Source organism: Cryptotermes secundus, unplaced genomic scaffold (genome assembly GCF_002891405.2).
Source record: "Cryptotermes secundus unplaced genomic scaffold, Csec_1.0 scaffold93, whole genome shotgun sequence".
In the NCBI taxonomy this organism is placed as follows: domain Eukaryota; kingdom Metazoa; phylum Arthropoda; class Insecta; order Blattodea; family Kalotermitidae; genus Cryptotermes; species Cryptotermes secundus.
In genome coordinates, this window is record NW_019736393.1 from 22,125 (window position 1) to 44,433 (window position 22,309).

The 22,309-nt window shown below is 37.8% G+C and overlaps 2 protein-coding genes across 2 annotated transcripts; one reads left to right on the forward strand and one right to left on the reverse strand.

The window, feature by feature from the left end:
• Window positions 1-531: 531 nt before the first annotated feature.
• LOC111869748 (UDP-N-acetylglucosamine--dolichyl-phosphate N-acetylglucosaminephosphotransferase) lies at window positions 532-22,203 on the reverse strand. Its single transcript, XM_023861486.2, has 7 exons — window positions 21,903-22,203; window positions 21,291-21,405; window positions 19,927-20,140; window positions 18,760-18,991; window positions 5,290-5,478; window positions 2,172-2,424; window positions 532-1,191 (listed from the first exon to the last, which is right to left on the reverse strand). The coding sequence occupies exons 1-7, from the start codon at window positions 22,043-22,045 to the stop codon at window positions 1,126-1,128; spliced, it is 1,212 nt and encodes a 403-aa protein (XP_023717254.1). The 5' UTR covers window positions 22,046-22,203; the 3' UTR covers window positions 532-1,125.
• Window positions 7,260-12,280, forward strand: LOC111869747 (beta-1,4-mannosyl-glycoprotein 4-beta-N-acetylglucosaminyltransferase). The gene is made up of 2 exons (XM_023861485.2): window positions 7,260-7,909; window positions 9,733-12,280. The coding sequence occupies exons 1-2, from the start codon at window positions 7,550-7,552 to the stop codon at window positions 10,792-10,794; spliced, it is 1,422 nt and encodes a 473-aa protein (XP_023717253.1). The 5' UTR covers window positions 7,260-7,549; the 3' UTR covers window positions 10,795-12,280.
• Window positions 22,204-22,309: the final 106 nt, after the last annotated feature.

Genomic DNA, 22,309 nt, shown 5'->3' on the forward strand with positions numbered 1-22,309 from the left:
AAATAAAATGGGTATGTGAAATTACATGACAGGTTGTCTCGTGGAAAGGTGGTTTGTAGGTAACGCCGTTTTAAATTTCGTTATCAGGGATTTCATGAAACTTGTAATCAGTAACGAAACCATAACTGATAGTATAAGTCGTGAAGAATATTCAGTTGTAGCAATTGTAACTATTTGGTATTCCGAGGTAGAGTATTTTTTTTTAATATCTATGTACGGCTGTTACTTTTGATATATATTGCTACCCCTAATGTGAACACATGTATGCCCATTTCTTCATGCAGTTACGAGATAATGGCTAATACAAAAGTGGTCTTCATGGAGAGATGTACATAAAACGCAGATATTGGTGACAAATTATGCAGCTTAGCAATATTTCTGGTTACATAGCTGAAAATGATGACTGGTGGAGTGGCTTTCCCGCAATATTCTGAAAATGTAAACCATATATGTAATGTTCACACATAATCTGTTTCAAGACCCTTTTATCTTATTGGCAGAGAAGTATGCTTAATAAAATTGACAAGCACATACCTTGCTAATTTTTATTTTGGTCCACAATTTTATTATGAAATGTTGGATGTACAATGTCTATTAAATCTAAGGCACTTTCTTACATATTAGCAAATTTTACAGTGTATGTCATTATCTGTAACAAACTTAACATAGGGTAGCAATAATACTGTGCCAATCACAGTGGATGCATGGGCTAAGGCATGAACCATCTTTGCCTGCTCAAATTCCACTTGAGGCGGCGATGTTTGTGTTGTTTTGTGTGTAGGTAGCAGCCAAAGTCCACCCATTACACGATATCCTCTTGACATGCAACAGACAGTGTACTTTATTTACTTTTATACACAATGAAGGAAACTTCAACATTAATGTATTCTTTTTTTCTGGTCAGTGATTTATGTCACATGGGTGCATAAATAATAAATTCCTAAATTAAATAAAAAACATATATAATATTCTGAAATATAAAATTAATGACCAAAATAGATGTAAAGATACTGGAATAGTATCATCATTGCAGTTAATTATTACTATTCCTGTACATAAAATGCTCAAGCATAAATGGTGAAAATAGTGGAGTCATCTTTGGTACAAGAGACACATGTCAGCCTGCTAAATATCGTAGAAGAGTGATGCCAATGGATAGCGGATTGTGAATGCAAGAAGGCTGCAAAGCACCTGTAACATAATGACAAAATAACAGCATATTTTCTTACTACAAAATGGTGAAACATAATAGAGAATGTTTCATTTTTCTGACATGGTTTATTATACTTTTTTTGAGAACTGGGTGTTGAGGAGAATATTTGGACCAAAGAGAGATGAAGCGACGGGAGGTTGGAGAAAACTGCATAATGAGGAGCTTCATAACCTGTACTCTTCTCCGAGTATAATTAGAATGATCAAGTCAAGGAGGATGAGGTGGGCAGGTCATATAGCACGAATGGGGGAGACAAATGTGTACAGGATACTGGTGGGAAAGCAGAAGGAAAGAGACCACTGGGAAGACCAAGGCATAGGTCGGTGGACATTATTAAAATGGATCTTAGACAGATAGGATGGGATGGTATGAATTGGATTGATCTGGCTCAGGATAGGGACAACTGAAGGGCTCTTGTAAATATGGTAATTACTTTTGGGTTCCATAAAATGCTGGGAAACTCTTGAGTAGCTGCAGATTTGGCTTCTCCTCAAGAATGGCTCAGCTCATAAGGAAGTAAGTAATACTAACAGCATCCCTCACTTCAAGAAGGCCTATGATTCAGTTATGAGGGAAGTATTGTACAAAATTCTCATCATTTGGGATATCCATGAAACTAGTTAGGTAAGTAGCTGCTTTATCGCTACCACTTTTCAACTCTGCTTTGCATGAATGTATAAGGGGTGGGCCATCTCAGCCCTTGCACTGCGACCTACAGTGGTCTACTGTGCTTGCTCAACTCTTCTTTAGAATATGCCATTACGGAGGTTCAGGAAAACCAGGGGGGACCAAAATTAAATGGGACACATCAGTTGCCGGTCTATGCTGATGATGTGGAATGATGTTTGTGAATTTTTTCAAATTTAAACATTTACTCATACCTCCATAAAAATAAAACCAGGAAGTCTTCTCAGTTTGTTTTAGAGATTAAATAAAAAATGGTAATGCATATACATACCTGGATAATAAGTAAAATTGTAGTGAGTGTCGCTTCATGTGTAGGTCCTTTCCATATAAGCACAAAGTTGATGAGCGTGAGATTATTGCATTCCACGTAAATTTCCTTATCATTGTCGCTATCTTTTTTTTCTACCCAGTGGACCAAGTGTAGTATACGGAACACTGCCATAATCAATTTTCCAAGACAGTTTAAATCTGATATCTTGAATGTGGTCACACTAGCTTCCAGCTTGTTAGTTTGAATGTTGTACCTTGACAGAAAAAAAAAATATATATATATATACATGTTTTTTTTTTTTTAATTTAGGACTGTAAATATAAGAGAATATGAACAATATGTACATAGTGACTTCTGTTATTTTTGTGATAGAATTTGTCCAACTCATATGATAGAATGAATGAATGTACAAGAGGTGGGCCCTCTCGGCTCTTGCACCCCGACCTACAGTGATCTGTTGTGCTTCCCCTTTTGATTATCCCCTTAAGCAATCCTGTGCTTCAAATAAAGCGCAGGATTTTGTACGTGGGGGCATCAAAATAGTCACTTGTTTCAATAAAGTATTGACCCAAGTGACATAATCTTAAATAAGCTAAGGCCTCACATACACACAGGATATGAGTGGTTGTTTCATTTTCTTCTTAACACCTCTCACAAGTGGGACTGTCACTTAGTCCCAGTTTGAAGAGGTGTCCTGTAAGTAGTCCTGCCACCCATCGTAGCTGGTTCCTGTTTAACTTCAACAGTTCCTTCGCTCTTTTAGCAGAGGGTCTTCGTATGAGTCCCTTTGCTTGCCTGAGTCCAGTCAAGGATCTCCAGTATTTCTTGTGATTCATATTTGTCCAGTCCCTGATTGCCTGTCTGGCAACTCCTATAGAGATGCCACAGGCTGGTTCAGGTCCTATGAACGGATGTTCAGCTCCAGTCTTAGCCAACTGATCTGCTGTTTTGTTTCCAGCAATACCCTCATGCCCCGGCACCCATATCAGTTGTGCCCTGTTATGTTTGGCCAGTTCCATGAGGGTTTGGTGGCAATCCCAGACCAATTTTGAGTTGATCTGGTGTTTGTCAAGCGCTTTAAGTGCAGCCTGGCTGTCAGATAGAATAGAATATAGATGTTCCTATTTCTGTAGTTCCTATCTAAATTTTCCATAATACATGCTTTAATGGCATATACTTCTGCCGGGAATACTGATGTGTATTGCCCAAGGCTGAAACTAAGTTTCTGCCTTGTGTCCAAAACATATGCATTGAGGTAATAAAAGATGTGGGGAAAATGTTTCCTTTGTGAGATTATCTTTCATTCAAAAGAGTGTGCATTTTTCATCCATTAGAATATTTAATAACTTGCCATACAATATATATTCTTTGAAAGACAATATTAATACTTTTAAACAAAGGCTAAAAGATTATCTTATTTTAAATGCATTTTATTCGGTAGATGAATACATGGCATACAGGCAAGCATAATACATTATTGTTGTCTTTCCAAGATTATGTATTATCTAGATTTGTTATATGACTGCCTTTTATGTTATTATTGTATTTTTCATTTTATAATTCTTGAATATTTTAATTGTTGAGACTAGATTGCATTTTGCAATGTCATTTTGCTGACGAATTCAATATCCGGTCCGGTTTCCGGACAATGGATCTGTGAAATTATGTATCTATGTATGTATGTAAATCAGCTTTTGTGAACCTCCTTTAACATTTATATATGTGTGTGTGTGATATAGGATAGAATATTAAGTCAAAAACAGGTCAAAATGAGCTAAGTACATTATGTAATTATCCTTCTTAAATGACTCAAGTGAGAACTCAAATCACTAAAGCAAAACACCCTCCATTCAGTGACAGAATGAATCGGTGAGGTTGTTCACTGCATAAAAATCTGAAGTTGTTTCTTAGTCTCATGAAAAGTGATATGTGGTGACTTAACCTTGTTTTCTGAACACCACCGATCTGACTAAAAAGGGCTGCAGGTAATTAAATACAATCCCCAAACATTTGTAAGGCAGCACATCATAATTTTCAACAAAATATAGTGGTATTCTGGGGTAAAATTTTAGTCATGCAATAGTACAGAAATTGCAAATAGTATAACTTTTATGTAAACATTTACAGAATGCAAGTATTACTTTCTTGGATGCGATGCCATCCAGTTTGGTAGAAGTTCACGGATGTTTTAGAGGAATGTACTGCCTCCATCCTCGGAGTCAAAGTGTGTGCCAAGCAAGTACTAGCAAGAATCAGGCAGTACATTCCTCTGGAACATCAGTGAACTTCTATCAGACTCTGTGTTTTCACATCCCAGTGTACAGCAGGCCTATTCTTCAAGTCACTGCTGTAAGAACCTCAAATATAAAATCCACAGCACATTTTACAAATTACATCACACAATAAATTTTGTATTTATCGAAGAAGACGCAAGTGGAATTTTAAAGATACAGTAAAAATAAAATTTAAATACAATGTCAACTGCACAGAACTTCAGCATTAACAGCCAATAAGATACATTTTAATACTGTCTTCCCATTTATGCCTAGATCTCTTGTTTCCTCTCTTTTCTTTCGTGACTAAAATTCTGTATATATTTCTCATCTCTCCCATACATGCTGAATGCCCCATCCGTCCCATTCCGCTTGACTTGAATATTGCACAGTGCAGATACATTTTATGTGAGGGATGCGTTCGAGATGACCTCACATAATTCAAGACAAGTTTTCTCATAAGAATAATAATAAAAACGGGATTAACATTATTTCAAACTTTGCACATAAAGTGAGACTTTATTAATATATTTTATACTGCACCATTTCAAATTTGCATAAAACGTGACCACACTCTAATAACACTGGTGAAGAGTATAAAATATGAGGCTCCTGGTTACACACTACCCTCCAGCCCCCCATTACATTCTGACTCTTAGGTCCAAATAAATATTCTCCTCAGTGAATAGGGCACTGAGGAGAATATTTGGATCTAAGAGTCAGAATGTAATCTACGTTTATCTCTTAATGTGAGAGATCAAACTTCAGACCCATAAAAAAACAAGAGGTAAAAGGTAGTTTTATATTTAAATCCCACTACATTATTAATTGGTACAAGCACAAACCTTGGCAAACGATGTCTTGGGCATGGCACTAGATGGAACAGTTGGGGAACAGAATACACAAAATTTACAACTTGAGGCAGAAAGAAAAGAAGCATTGTCTTGCTAAAGTGGCCTAAGATTCCAACCACTGCAAATGTCATGCCTGAGAAGTAACAGAATGTATCTCCGACAAAGACTCTTGATGGATACCTGTTACAACATACACCATCAATTAAATTATATAAAAACTGAGTGACAATCCTGCTTTGTGTCCATTATCAAACAAATATGCCATCTTACTTCTCACACATTTCATAGTACTCGTATTTTAAACCACCATCACCTTGATACCATGTAACTTGAAGGTTCATTACCATCACCAAAAAATCTGACAGTGGATTCTAACCTTGGATAGTTCAATCCATTTCAGACTAGTAGGCCTTTGCATAGCTTTAAATGCAGTATCAATGAACTCTTCAGTTCCATAACACTTTAATATTTAAAGAATGTGCAGCGGTAAAGTTAACTTATGCATTATGGACCAGTTGGGCTTGGTGACAGGAGTGTCCGACTCTTCAACCTGAGTATGCATTTGCAAAAGAAAGACATATATATATAAAAAGAAATGAAATAAAACTCCAACGTTTTGGGGAATAAATTAAACACAATTTAAGGCTCGGTCACCACAGTCTGACACTCAAAATGTTGGTACCTTTATCCATATCAACATCTATTAAAAATGTGAACAGTTTTTACAAACCCTCCTTAATCTGTAACTAACCAAGTGCCAGGGCTATCATTTTACCACGAAAGAATTTAAACTCTCAATGATATTTTGTTTCACTGCCATAACCAAAAATGTGAGTGCAACAATTCATTTACAATCATATAACAGTTTCTGAAAGGTATGTATATATGATGAACATCACTTCTTTGAAAAACTCAGTTCTTACACTGACATAAAAGACTTGGCCAGTTACATGCTCAAAACATATTAACCTGAGGTCCATTTGGAAATCAAAAGCTCCATACCCATTTTTCATTCATCTTTCTAAACAACATGTTTCACCCAACACAAATCTGATTCAATGACGCAAAGAATACTGGGACTGTAGAAATAACAAAGTTTGTTATATTGAGATGAGTTATTCCAGGGCTCAGTCTTGTAACAATTACCAAATTCCATGGAGCACACACTTTCTTGAGGAGCTATAAAGAAATGTATGGGCCCTGAAGGTTCATCACTGTGTTCACATGAGCCCACCAACGCCAACTGCCTGTAGTAACACTTTGTAACGTAGTGGCCTTTTACCGTGAGGAGCTATTGGCTACCACCTAACACCTCGGGTGACATCTGGTAACGCTCTTCCTTATGACCTCCTTATTTTGAATGTGTTACTCCACGCCCAACCCTAAAATAAGAGCATCGTCTTGCGACTTTTTTTCAGCACGTTTGTCAGTCTAGTTAATGTAATTTCAATATCAATTCGTTTCAGAATAATGGTAATTCTGTACATTCGCTTATGTCATTAACCTGTTTACAATATTATATTTAAGCATCCTGTTGCACTCTACACGATAAATGATACAAACTCCGTCCCAAGTGCAAACAATATATATTATATGTCCTTGATCTTGTTCTTTCTACACTACATGTTTCGGCCTCTATCGGCCATCATCAGGTGTATATTCTTAACGTTGTTGCCACACTGAACCCAGTCTAAAATTTAACATTTAAAAACACAATGTCACATTCTTCGTATTATCAACATCTACATCGTTGATATATGTCTGGTATGTAGATTATGTTGCACACGTCAAATTTGTTATTCTTGTAGTAGCACTCTAAAAATCTTTAGTTATGATGTTTTAAAACCTTTTAAAATTTTTNTGTAGAAAGAACAAGATCAAGGACATATAATATATATTGTTTGCACTTGGGACGGAGTTTGTATCATTTATCATTAACCTGCATAAATAAGTTGCGATGAAAAATAATTACACTGGGATACTTCGTGAAGTATGGTATCAAGTATATTCGGCAAAGTATAAAAGTTTCAATAACGTTCTAATGGGCAAGTTTTTACTGAACGAAACATATCTTCTCCCATCTTCACAAGGCTTCAAAAACGAGTTACGAACACTCCACTGCATTAACATCAATGGAATGCGCACGCAAACCAATCATTTAGCAGACGACATACAACAGTGTCAAGATTTTGGGCGGTACACATTGCTGGAACAATGCCCTGCGAGATTTCTAAGCTAATAATTATACTAAATGCATTACAGAGTGGATTTTAAGTTATGTATGCTCTGGACATTGCTCGTGCTTCAGGTTTTGCTAGTGATATATTATTTGCTTGTGGCTCCTTCATCACACATGTTTGACTATCCTACTTCGACACCAAAAGAACACGAATTTTCGTTCTCCAGCAGCTCGAAACCATACCCAATTAGATTTGTTGCCCCTAGTGGTATTAACGCTGTGCCATATCATAAAAAATTGCAGGGATACCTCACAGAAAAAAGTCGTGCAATTTTGCCCAACACTGTAGCTTCCAAATATTTTGTTAAATTGAACAATGAAACTGTGTGTTTTGAACGGGGAACAGACATACGTTATACAAAGAGACGACATGTAAGTATTGTCCTATTTGAAAGCGGTCTGGTTGCTTTAAGTATAAGTCCATTGAGGTTATGTCGGATGGGTAGGGTTTGAACAGCAGTTACGAAAATTTGCCGATATTCTCCAAGTCAAGTATATCGTGTAGAACAATTCAAACATAATACTACCTCCTGCATTAATATCTTTGATGCAGCTGGGAGGATTTTTAGTATATTTAGAAGTGGGTGCCACTTTCCCCTTCCTTTCACCATACTTCCCACACTAACAAACTCTCCACTTACTCTCGAACAGTAAATGTTACTGATACATCATATTTAAAGAGTAACTATAACCCAAGAAAAGAAACATCTCATAAATACATGAAGCACGAAGGTCAAAGCATCTAGTATAAGGTAAAAAAGGTGAAGTCCCTATGCTTAACTAATTAAGCACTATGCCATGAAGGGGTATGGTGGAATGGATGTATCGATCCACATTTTCCTGACCTCAGCACTAACTGGAGGTGAGCAGTGAGTGTCACACCCTGGCCACTTTCCCCCTGGGGAAAGAGCTCCTAGTGCCCACTGGATAGGTTTCGTGAATCCCAGAGCTGGTGTGGATGACGTGGAGAGAAACTTCTTGAACCAACTGGGGCTCAAACTCCGACCCCTTGGTTGTCCAGCCTGTAGCTAGTCACTATACTGACTGCGCTATCCTGGCTCCCAATTCATTATTAAAAATTAATCCATATCCGGTAGGATATTCCTGAACTTTCATTAATTTCCACAAGCTGCCAGGGACCAACTATCTGATTCAGATGTTGAAGCATTTGAATACACTTCCTGACAAGTTGTTCAGTTGACAGCTGCAGTCCGACTCATGTGAGATTTATGGCGGACAAAGTGACACTGGGGCAGGTTTTCGCCAAGTACTTCAATTTTTCCTGCTAATTCCCATTCCATCAACTGCTCCATATTCATTAGTCATCTTATCCCCTGACACTATATGGTTTCAATCTGTATTTCAACATGACAACTTTCCTAACAGTCAGGTTTGATGTCTCAGACCATGTTTCCTTTCTCATGCTCTAATAAATGATATAATCATCTCCCTTCTCCATTTAAATTTGTTATTTTCATCAGAGTGTACTACATGTTCTACAGCTTAAATATATCTCTCAAACTTTCTCCATTCATATACTGAAATAATTTTCCTCTCGACTTGCTACCATTCAAGAAAGAAACAGAAAAGGGATATGGTGGGTTTCCTTAAAGTCAATTTACCAAGATGGTGAAAGAAAGCAGTCTTCTGGGATGTGGCACCGTGTAGATGTGGTGTTAACCGACGTTTCATATCGCCTCCATCTTCAGGGTAGAAGGAAAAATAAATCCACAAGCGAAGAGACCGTGGTACAAACAGACTGGTCTTCCGAAACGTCGGTTAACACCACATCTACATGGTGCCACATCCCAGAAGACTGCTTTCTTCATAGTCACTGCCGTGAAAACCTCAAATCTTACGAGATGGTGAAATGTTTAACTGTGGTTACATTAGCACTTGTTTCTATCGGCTGTTGTGCTGTTGGTGTAGTTACTCAATTTGCATCTGATTGTAAATAAAGTAGTTTTTTTTTTCCTGGAACATGAGTATAATCTCAGTTAAGTGATATGCCCAAGCATCAGCCAATGAGGATGGAATATCACATAAGAATGTGTGCACAGGGCTTTAAAGTTCCGGAAACAGTTTCTATCCTAATGAAAAGATGTTATATTAACAATCACACAGACATGACACTTCAGTCTTCAGTGGCACAATGTTTCAGGGATGAAATTAACCGAATCCTTCTGTTGTTTCAGGCACATCACATGGATCAAACAAGATGTGAATGTAAAAAAGGTTGGCATGGAAAAGACTGTGGCCAACCTGAAGTAATCTGGCGAGCTTTCATAGCATCTCGTCAAAAAATATCCCCCAGGAGACGAAAAACACCTCGGAGAATTATTCATGGTTTTCCAATTACAGGCTTAGAAACAACAATAGCTGAAATTAAACTTCATGAACTATCGCATGTTGTTGACTTTTTTGTTATAGGAGAGTCAAACCATACAGCAACAGGACATCTTAAACCGCTTTACTTCAGGCATAAACTTCAAGACAAGGGATTTATCTCTGAAGATATACGACAGAAGCTTCTTTACATTCCGTTGACAGATCCCTTGTATAGTGATAGTAAAACAGTTAATCACAGCAGCGCTTACAGCAAGAGTATTAGACAACAACTGTGGCAAAGAGGGCAAGTCACATTAACAAATTTAAGATCAGATGACCTGTATATAGACTCTACTGATGCATATCAAATTCCTAATCCAAAAGCACTATTATTCTTCAAACTGTATGATGGCTGGCCATTGCCAGTTGCATTTCGGTTGCGGTGGTCCGCATATGGTTTCTTCTGGCAGCATCCAAAGAGGACTGTCATAACACCAGGTGTTTATACAGTAGGAATTAAGGCTGATATATTCCATAATAGTCCACTGAGGATTCCAGGTTATCTCATTCCAGGGTTGGAGGAACCTGAAGGGAGTTCGATGTATGAACTTCTTGTGGGAGACTTGAATCACTATGGTGGCTGGTACTGTAGTTGGTGTCTCGAACCAAACGATATTGTTACCATGCTGCAATGGACACCTCACGATAACAGTCCAATCGACTGGGACAAAGTGAACAGCAAAAAGATTGATGCAGCATATGTAGAAGATCTTGTTGGTACAGGGTTATGGCTTGATGGTGTTACACCCCTTATTAGAAAATCTCAGCACAGGGACTTGTACTTTGCTCCTGAATATGTTACAAACAACACTTGGAAGTACGACTTTCTATACACTAATTTCTATAGCAAACTTGATTACTATAATTAACCTTTATCATCTGTGTGTCGCACCATTGTGGTAGCACATACATAGGTCCAGCAAACCTAGTGACATTGTTTCCGATGTGAATGTCACTAATCCCTACTTAAAATCCAGCTGCAATTACTACAATAGCAAAAGGCTTAAATCCCATGGTCCCAGATGAGAAAGGTTAATAACTGCAATAGGATGCTGTTCAGTTGATTTTGAATTATGTTGTTGGTAATAACTTAAAAATACTATCAATCAAATTATGAATTTATTCTTGTGATTTTAAATGGTTTCACAGCGATTTAAAATTTGTCAGCTGTACTGTTAACTAGTTTAAAAGAAATGTAATACTCAAATTCTTACTTACAAGAAGTTGGGCTGAAATAGACTCACGTGCTTCCAAACCAGGAAGTTAAATTTGAGGGTATGCAGGCATTAATTTACTTAAAGATGGCGATTTTTCTGGTCAATTATCATGTTCTTATGATGTCAGAAATAAGATAGTTATGTAATGTGTTCAGAAGTTCTGCATAATCCATCTAGGAAATTCATTGTTCTTCCACAGAGGTGGTTCTTCAACAGTTTTAGAGACAGCTATATTAAGACTTAACAATTTCAAAGGAAGCACATTTGTACTTGTTTTAAATTTTGATTATATTCTATGCAGAAGCAACAATATTTGTGCTTTCACTGTTAATACATATGCTTCCATAGATCATCTTAATGCAAGGTCTGCTTGTTCAAACTGCCTTACTTTGGGTTATACTTCTTATTAATTTCAGTGAAGTACCATGCAAAGAAAGAACGGTATACTAGAATGATTTCACATCCAACCATTAGCTGGACACAGGAAGCAACTAATTGAAATTCAGAAAGTCTGAATAAATTAGTTTTTTCTTCCTCTACTAGCAGTGAGGAAAGAAAGAGATCATAAAGGTAACTGTGCCACAATGAGGAAACAAGCTTCCAAATTTCTGATGATTAAGATTTAGAAGTGAACAGGGTCCTGTGTCAGAAGTGTCTTGTGATGGTGCTGATGGTAATTTTCTGAATATGTACAAACAGTTCAGATAAAACTACCAAAGACTTCCCTGCATCATGCAACATTGTGTTCCCCACAAAAGGCAAAGGATCCATAGCCAGCTATCAAATTTTATTCAGAGTTTTTGAGAAACTGATAGTCACTCAGCACAGAAATTCTCCATCCCTTACAGAAAGTGAATGTTCATTGCCATGTACACAAGATGCCACTACTGGATCCTGCACAGAGCAGCCTCACGCTGTTTCTGTGAGATCTATTTTTGTATTATCATCCCATCTATGCCTAGGTCTCCCAAGTGGTCTCTTCTCTTCAGGTGTTCAGACTAGAGTTTTATATGTATTTCTTATTGCTCCCACATGTTCTATGTGCCCTACCCATGATTCAAATTTGCCATATCCTAGCACTGGTACAGTACACTTACTGATGGAGCTGAGCCCTTCTTGAGGAGCCACCAATTCTGCAGCTACTCAAGAATTTCCCAGCATTTTATGGAATGCGAAGGTTCATTACCGTGTTCACAAGAGCCCCCCACTGGTCCCTATCCTGAGCCAGATCAATCCAATCAATACCATCCCATCCTATCTAAGATCCACTTTAATATTGTCCACCCACCTATGCCTTGGTCTTCCCAGTTGTCTCTTTCCTTCTGGCTTTCTCCCCAATATCCTATACGCATTCGTCTCCCCCATTCATGCTACATGCCCCACTCACCTCATCCTCCTCGACCTGATCATTCTAATTATACTTAATAATATTAAATCCATGGCTATGGTTATGCTACAGACTGTATGTTAATAAATGAACCACCTCTATAATAATTCATTCAAGTAAAAGACTGCTGTTGCAACATTATTGCAGTTAACTACCAATGTTAAGTTTGTATCTTTGCATCATGGTTTCTCAGTGACTGAATGATCCTTGCTTTTTTGGCACTGATTTATATACTCGTTTTAAAATAATTGCATTATATGATAATACTGTGTTTACACAAATTCAATTTATACACCTGATTTGTCACTGCACTGAGGAAGACTTAAAGCAATCTTAAGAAAATGAATTCAAAATGAAATGGGAAGAATTATTATTATTATTATATATTAACCTTTTACTTACTCCATTTAAAATACTAATGTATGAGACTTCCAGGGGGGCATGCAGTAGCGTAGTTGGTTGAGGCACTATACTACAACCCGGAAGGTCGTGGGATCGAATCCCGATTAGGTGGATTTTTTCAATTGACCTAATCCTTCCAGCCGCATTATGGCCCTGGGGTTGACTCAGCCCCCAAAAGAAATGAGTACCAGGAATATTCCTGGGGGTACGGCACGTAAGCCTGACAACCTCACCACCATCTGTGAGCCGATTGTCTAGAAAATGCGGGAACCTCAACCTCTCACAACCCTACGGGCCTTCATGGCCTGTTACAGGGAAAGCTTTACTTTCTTATGGGAGTTCCAGTGCTCCTTTTCCCTGGGTATTTAAATTTTAAATGAGATTTCACTACAGGGATTGTCTTCTGGGATGTGACACCATGAAGTTCAGCAGATAGATACCAATGTTTTTGAGAAACCTGCGGCCTTCATTTTCTACCCTGAACCAGCTTCCTCTGAAATGTTGGTATCTACCTACCATAGTACACAGGATCATGTAGGATTTAAGGTTCTCAGAGAGAGGGTTATGAAGACATGTTCCCCTGAATTCTCAGTCGATATTCAACTGACTACATGATGTATCCCAGTCATTCCCTTGTGAACCTCAAGTCAATACAGTTTCACTGTTTTTTACTATGGGACATCTGAGGTGTCACATCAGTGAAAATTACAGTTATGGTCTTGTGGGTTATGATACCATATAGTTTCATGGGTGGTTATCAATATTTTGGAGGAACCTAGTACTAGAACTTGGCAACTAGCTACAAAACTATGTGGTGTCATAAATGACTATGTTAGAAGGAGCAGATCCCTTCTAATTTTATTAAGTTTTACTATGTTCGAAGAAGCAAAAGGTTAAAGTCATATAGATGATGTTAAAAGTGCCAAATTTCCTATAGATTCTGTAATTGTTATATGTATATAGACATGCATGTTTTAAAATATTTTAAGATCTGTTTTCATGTAAAATTTTCTTGTATACACATTTAATTTCAGTGTTAAAGCACAGGCCTATAATTGCTTCAAAGTTTGTGAGCTACTGCATACATATCCAGAACGTTTTGTATAATGCCTTGAAAAAATAATAATAATATGTTTACTTATAACTCTTCTTCTTAAATTCATTTTTCCATTCCTGAAATGTCTTAGATTGAAGATTAATTGACAATACTTAAATAAAGTATGAAGATAGAACTTAATAATAAGAGTTTGAAATGGGATATCTAGTTACTTCATCAAAGGATCTGAAACAATTCTGTTGCTTTTATATTTATAATATTATACAGGGAGATTATTTGTGGACAGAGCTGAAGCAGAACCTTTCCACAATGTGCGAACACCGTGCCAATCGCCATATTTTCTGCTCAGTCAGTTACAGTCATAATGAAAGTGCCAGCAACTTAACACAGTGAAGTTTTAAACCTACATTACTGAACATGCTGAAAATGTTCTAAACAGATTGCTCCTTACAATTTACTGTTTCCAGCACACAGACTTGTACTTTAAGTTGTGCATTTTCTCTGAGATAATTTCATGTTTTATCTTGTAAATATCATCATGAGAAGAAATCACACAGACAAATACCAGCAGAAGAAGATATCCACACATCACAAATTATATATAACCTCTCTGCTAAAAACACTGTTCAAAGTTACAATTTTTCTTGTCTTCAATTCCCTGAAAATGGCTACAGTAACTGTTTCTGGATAAAATATGAAGCCAATTGTCCTCCTCACATTCAGGACACAACTACTTCTACAAATAGAGCATAAGTTTGCATATAAAATGTGGATTCTCCGCAATTCAGTGTTGTGAGACAGTAAATATGGCCATCAGTCCCATGGGACTCAGAACCAGGAATGACTGTTCCAGTGAGGGCCAGCAGCAATTTACCCAACCCAACCAAGTGTGTGCCACTTTTTGTGTTCATGTGTCCATTCAAATAAAATAAAGCCTTATGAAGAGTTCTGTATTCTGGGATATAATGCTGTGTAGTCTCTTGAAAGTCAGCTTATGTTTCGGAGGTGACATGTTCCCCCAAAACATTGAATAACTTTCAAGGGACTCCACAGCATTATATCCCAGAATTACAGAACTCTTCATAACCAATGACGTGGGAACCTCAGATCATACAAAATCAAGCCTTGTCTGAAAGAAAGTCAACTCAGTATCAAGTTCATAGTGTGAAATGACTGAAGATACCAGTTACAGAAATAAGGTCTGCTTATTGGATCATGTGGCTTCAAAGACTTTGCTGACGGTAGTTTTGTTAGGCCATAGTTTCAATAATTATGAGGGAAAGTTAAATGTCACGTAAGATTCACATAGAACACCTGATGATCCAATGTAAATTTATCCATGACTAAATAAACCACATGTGAGGACTGTGAGAGCAAATCGATTTCCTCTTTATCACTGGTGCTAACTTATCAGGGTAAGTGGAAAACAATACAGTGACCACCCATAGAGGAAAGGCCATGTTTTGGCTCAGTCTGCATACCTGCCTGTTTATGGCTCGTGTGTTGACCAAGTAAAAAATTTTGTGGACATCATTCTACACACTGGTAGTAAAAAATGCAGTGTGTATGACCATTAGGATTTTAAAACAATACCAGCATCTATGTATGTATGTATGTATGTATGTATGTAAGGGGTGGGCCACTTGGTTTCATTAAAAACTGACCCAAGTGACAAAATCTTAAATAAACTTAAATCACACAGGATGTGTGCGGCTGATTCGTTTTCTTGTAGGCTCCTTTAACAAGTTGGGTTATCTGTCAGTCCCAACTTGAAAAGGTGTCCTTTCAGCATCTATGCTGATTTAGCTTATTTTTAAATCCATGTATGTAATTTACGGATCTTTTCCTCAAAATCTGCCATCACATTGAAGAACAAATATATTTCTTGTCATAAGTACATTCTATGAAAATTACCCTAAAACAGGTTCAAATATATGATATTAATTGAAAAGTATTATCTTCTGGGGTATAACACTGTTTAGCCCATTGAAGCTGAGCAGCTTGGCTTGCCACCTGCTTTCACATTGGCACCTTGCTCGGCTTGTTCAACCCTGAAAAAGGAGGTGATATGTTCCTCTGATACGTCGGTTGATTTTCAACAGACTACACAGCATTATACACCAGAAGATAGTACTCTTTATAACCACTGCTGTGAGCCTTAAATGCTAAATGATATTAATTCATCATGCTTTGTATCTAGAGAATGGTTTCTTTTCACTTTTAGAAAATTCGCTCCTGGAATAAGAACATCCATGAGGCATATTTCACTACTAAAAATGGTAACATAATTGTAAATGCTTGCTCACAAAGGTAAACTATAGTTCAACCCTTTCAAATCTGAGGTTCATCTGTAGTGTAACCCCCATTCAAGGTTTCTTTGGGGAACAGTGGACATGACAGCAAACAGGAAAATATGATATGACATGAAGAAAGCAGTCTTCTGGGATGTGGCGCTGCGTAGAAATTGTGCTAACCGACGTTTCCTCTGGCCAGTGAAAGATAGCCTGAGACTAAGGACACCGAGTGTATACAGTATCCCATGCGAGTGCGGCAAGGTCTATATTGAGCAGAGAGGCCGTTCTGTGGACACAAGGTTGAGGGAACATCAGCAGCACATCTGTTTTGAACATCCAGACAAGTCAGCTGTGGCTGAACACAGCATCGATTTGGGACACCGCATTCAGCTTCAGAATACCTCCATCCTCGCTAGAAGACCCATTATATGAATCACATTAGGGAGGCCATTGAGATTGAACTCCATCCTGACAATATGAACAGAGAGGTGGGGTTTTGTCTCAGCAAGTCATGGAAGCCTCTCATTGTTCCCTCAAGTAACCTCTGAAATACAACAGACCCTATAGGTCATTCAGGTCCATCGCAGCCCCTGAGCTACAGGGTTAATGCCCTCCATTTAACCATCCTTTCTCTCCCCCTAACACATACTCTGTACCAGCTCTGGCCCACTACCTGCTGGCTATTCCACCAGACCCTTCCCCTCCCCCTCTCTACTATTTCCCTATGTAGCCACACTCCTTGTCTTATATACAGCTGTGTTTACTTGCCTGGACTCAGTCTGTTGCACCTGCTCTGCTGGTTTGCTTGTGGATTTCTTGTCTTCTACCCTGAAGATGGAGGTGATACGTTCCTCCGAAACGTCAGTTAACACAATTTCTACACGGTGTCACAGCCCAGAAGACGGCTTTCTTCATAGTCACCGCCGTGAAAACCTCAAATCTTACATGATATGACATGGTTGCTGTTGGCGCTTTGATTCACAGCTTTACCATACTTTCTGTATGTTTACGAATACTATCAGCCAAGAAAACAGAAGGGAATGAAAGGAAGTACACATATGAACTTATAATTTATGATGATGTGTTCACATTAAGGACAAATATAAAAGAACTCTATTAATGCTGGTATGGAAGTTAATCTTGAAGTAATTAGAGAACTATGTATTTATTCACATTTTATCACCAGGGTGCAGGACAGAACTATAATATAAAAGTAATTACTAAACCTTCAACTCGCCTCCAACTAGTGCCGAGGTCAAGAAAATGTGGACCTATACATCCACTGCCTCATACACCTTCATGGCATAGTGCTTAATTAATTAAGCATAGGGACACCTTTACCTTACTACATGTACTAAACCTTCACAACTATGGGAAGTTCAAATATTTGTGAACAGCAGTAACAAATCAGTATTATTACATTTATGAGAAAGTTAAATATTAAATTGTAGAAATTCTTGCCATCAGTGAGTTCAAAATGTTTCAGCTTTTGTTTCCTACATAAAAACATGAAGATTTAAATATCAAGAACTACAACTGCCTTTGCTTTATGTCTCTGGAACTTCATCTCCCACCATAATGTAAAAACAATAAACAGAATATGTTTGAGAACAAAATGCTGAGTCAAGATAGGAAATAACAGGATCATGGGACTGCTTTAATAATTCACTCTCTTGATCAAATATTATTAGGGAAATTAATTCAAGGCAGATGAGACAGGCAGGACATACAGTATGCTGGAGGAAATGCACTATACAAGGAAAATCTTAGTTGGAAAAACCTAAACGAAAAACACGTCTTGGAAGACCAAAGCATAAATGGCAAGTTAATATTCAAACAGATATTAAAGGAAATGAATGTGAAGGTGTAAGCGCAATTCAGCTAGCTCAGGATAAAGTCTAGTAGTGAGCTCTTGTGAACCTGTAATGAACCTTCAAATTTCTTAAAACATGAATTTCTTACAGAATTACTGGGTTTTTGGACTTTTTCCATCGACAATGGAAAAACAAACCCAGTAATTCTGTGTGTTATCCACCATTGTTAGAACCCTTTAGAATCTACTTGCACAACCAGTATGGACCCGATATATACCCTTCCTTTAGAAAATTGGGACGCTGGAAAATCCAGCTTGCCGAGACACTCAACCACATAACTTTCCTCATGAGATGCAAATATCAGGGCATCATCTCCAAAGGCTTCGCTGGACAATGGAAAAAGTCCAAAATCCCAGTGATTGTGTGTTATCCACCACTGTCAGAACCTTTTAGAATATACTTATATGAATTTCTTGCCCAGCATAGAGATGATCAGTTTCTCAAGGACTCAGTTCCATGACATCATTTAACTGGTCAAAAATACTGTCAAAATGCTAAGATTTCCCTGACTCTCTATGGATCACTGAGAGAGAGTTCACAGAACAGCTTGTGGATCACATGCAAGACACTGTCTTATAGGCCAAAGTAGTGGATAGTACTTACCAGTTATGTTGCAATAACGCAATGGATGTGGCGATGTATGGCAACATGAAGTACAGGGAAAACAGGTGTGCTTTCCAAAGATCACCACCCAACTCAATAATATTAAATACGATGATGGATGCAGCAATTATAACAGACTGACCAACTTCCAATCCATTTACTCCTGCTAATATATTGATCGCATTGGTACAGAACACAGCCAGCATACCCATGTACACATAATACAGAATTCCTAGGGACCAAAACCAAACAAACTGATTATATGCTTATGAAAATTAAACATAAATAATATTGAAGAAAGCTGTCTTCTGGGGTGTGGCGCCGTGTAGAAATTGTGTTAACTGACGTTCTGGAGGAACGTATTGACTCCAACTTCAGGGTAGAAGACAAGAAGAAATCCACAAGCGAACCAGCAGAGCAGGTGCCACAGACTGAGACCAGTCAGTAACTCCAAGTCACGGATCACCTCCACAGACCCTTCCCCTCCTCCTCTCTACTATTTCCCTATGTAGCCATACTCCTTCTCTTATACAGCTGTGTTTACTCGACAGGACTCAGTCTGTGACACCTGCTCTGTTGGTTCGCTCATGGATTTCTTCGTCTTCTACCCTGAAGAAGGAGGCGATACGTTCCTCCAAAACGTCAGTTAACACAATATTTACACGGTGCCACATCCCAGAAGACGGCTTTCTTCATAGTCACCGCTGTAAAAACCTCAAATATTACATAAATAATATTGCTTGTATCAAATATGTATAGCTCACCCAAGTTCTGTTTAATGAAGGCAGAGAAGAGAAGCTTCAAGGATCTATATCCAGCAGTCCTACCCAGATCTGACTTCTGTTTCTTGCTCAGTCAATACAGTGACTAGACTAGGTACAGGCTGGATAACTGGGGTTATATTCCCAGCATGGACAAGAAATTTATATCTTCTCCAGTGTCCAGATCACCTTTGGAGACCATCCTATTTAATGGATACCAGGGGCTCTTTTATCAGTAGCGAAGCAACTGGGGTTGAACCTTGCAATTCACCTTAATTTATTGCCAAGGTTGCATGGAGCTATACATGCAATCTCCCATACATCTCTAGAGCATGGTGAGTAATGAAGCACAGACAAAATTTTACCCCCTTTACCTTTGATCAGACAATTGCAACATATAACTCACCTAAATTAATAGAAAATCCAAACAATTGCCTGAAAGGTTTAGGAACTATAATGGTTGTTGAATTGAAATTAACATAATAGACCATCAAGAGTGGAAGAGATGATATGGTGGGTAATAAGAGCTTGTGCCTCCATCTTAAGTCTAGAACATCATCTGCAAAACCCAGGAGAAGCATGCAGCATATAGACAGGAGAGCTGATACCAGCTCAACAAACTGAAACAAAAGGAAACACAAGTATGACCTATACGTTCAGGCAGACAATGTGACCACCATTTGAATTTCTTCTCTTAATATGTTAGAAGCCAAGACTTACTGTAATGACTCATATACTCAAGACAAATCTTCCCCTGTGCCAACTTACAGAGAAGAAAAAAACACTAGCAAATAAAAGAGCTAAATTCAACAAATATACTGTTGTAGGATTACATTATACTCCCTACTTGATGCTAAGCACCATACATTGCAGTATACTCCAGGGTGTTTGGAATTATGATTGACATTCTGTGAAGTTAACATGAAACCTATGATTACATATTATCTCTTACTGGAGAATAATATCAATGTATGGGTGAAGTTCAAAGAAAACAGGAATATCATATATCATAAATTGAGAGATGCTCATTACTGAAAGCAGAAACTAATATCATAAAACAATTAACAACCCTAGAATGATTAGATAAAAAATCCGCCCACCAAATCCTCATGTCTTAGTGGAGGGTGGAGTCCAGCTGGGTCCACTCAGCACAGCGACCACTGATTGGCCTATTGTACCTGCCCCGGGTGATTATGATGATGGAGGATTTGGTGGAATGAAGATTGGCAGGTGAAACTGAAGTACTCTGAGAAAACCTCCCCCAGTGCCACTTTGTCCACCACAAATCCCACTTGACCAGACCTGGGATCGAACCCGGGCTGCTGCTTGAGCTATGGCATGGCCCATCCTCATGACTTAGTGTGACATTAAATTTAAGAGACTAATTTGTTAACCCACTGTGTACAATAACGAGTCAGACTTGTAAGCACAGTGAAGGTCCAAAGACCTATTCTACATTATTTACCCATCTGACAATTTAAACACGATGTACATTTGATTTGTTTCATTCTGGTCTGTCACACCAACAATATTATAAAAGATAAAACGACTCCGTTGAGTGTGATGGTCTATAAGGACTGAAACATGTAAGGGTGTTAAGAACTGAAGTAATAAAATTTTATCAGTCACACTCGACGGAGTTATTTTATCTTTTATAACAATGTACATATAATATAATGTGGCTTTTGAAGCAGAACAAAAGGGGGATAAATCCAATATAAGACTGCTGTAATAGTGACTCCCAGTCATATTGCGTACTTAAAAACATACCTCATCATGTGGAAAATCTGCATTCTTCAGTATGGACTGACTGAATGGAACCGGAATAAATATGAAAAGTGTGATTAAGAAAACACACCCTGTTACAACTCCTAAAGCTTCAGGTCTGCAAGAAATATATAAATCATATCCAATTATGATAAGTTACCAACTTAGAAATTAACACTTAAATTTAAATGTAAAAAATATAACTTTACAATATTGTGACTGGTTAGTCTGCATACGCTGGATTTGTTTTTGACAAGTAATCACACATCAAACCCGAATTAAAAGGTTACAAGGCTACGCGGCTCGATTTATGGAAGAGCGGCCAAAGTGGTGGCGCCAGAACCTCCATAAAACGGAAACAGAATCCACAGACTTTATTGGGTCTGCATTTTCTAAAATCACACACACAAGGATTGTATTTTTTCGTTATATAACAAGGAATTATAACATTAATTAGTTGCTACAGATAGGGACCTTCACATTTTTATTGCCCTGGGCCTTCCAGAACTGTAAACACAATAGTTTGGCTGTGACAGAATAACTATGTTAGGGTTAGAAACTAAATAAAGCCCGAATTAAGGAATGGTTAAACGCTGGTCCTTATAGAATACTTACATTTTTTCTTTTCTACTCTTACTCATATCTATGCCATAGAGATTCGCTTTAACAAACATGTCTTTAAATCGTGGGATAATTCTTAGAGTAACTAGATATGCCACTACTGACACAACACTATTCACAAGAACAGGAAACCACATTTTGATAATTTGAACTAAACTTTAAAGCAATGCATACGTATACACAGTACAAAATCAACAATGCTGAAAATCATTTGAATGTCTTCCACACGTCATTATGATCCATGTAACACTACGTTTCTCTACTAAGTACACATTTTCTAGCACTGGTAAATTGCTACTACTGCTACGAATTGCCTGCACTGATGTAATAAGTATTACCACACTATACATCAAACACGACAAAATTTGTATAGCATAAAATCTCAATATCACAAAAACGTT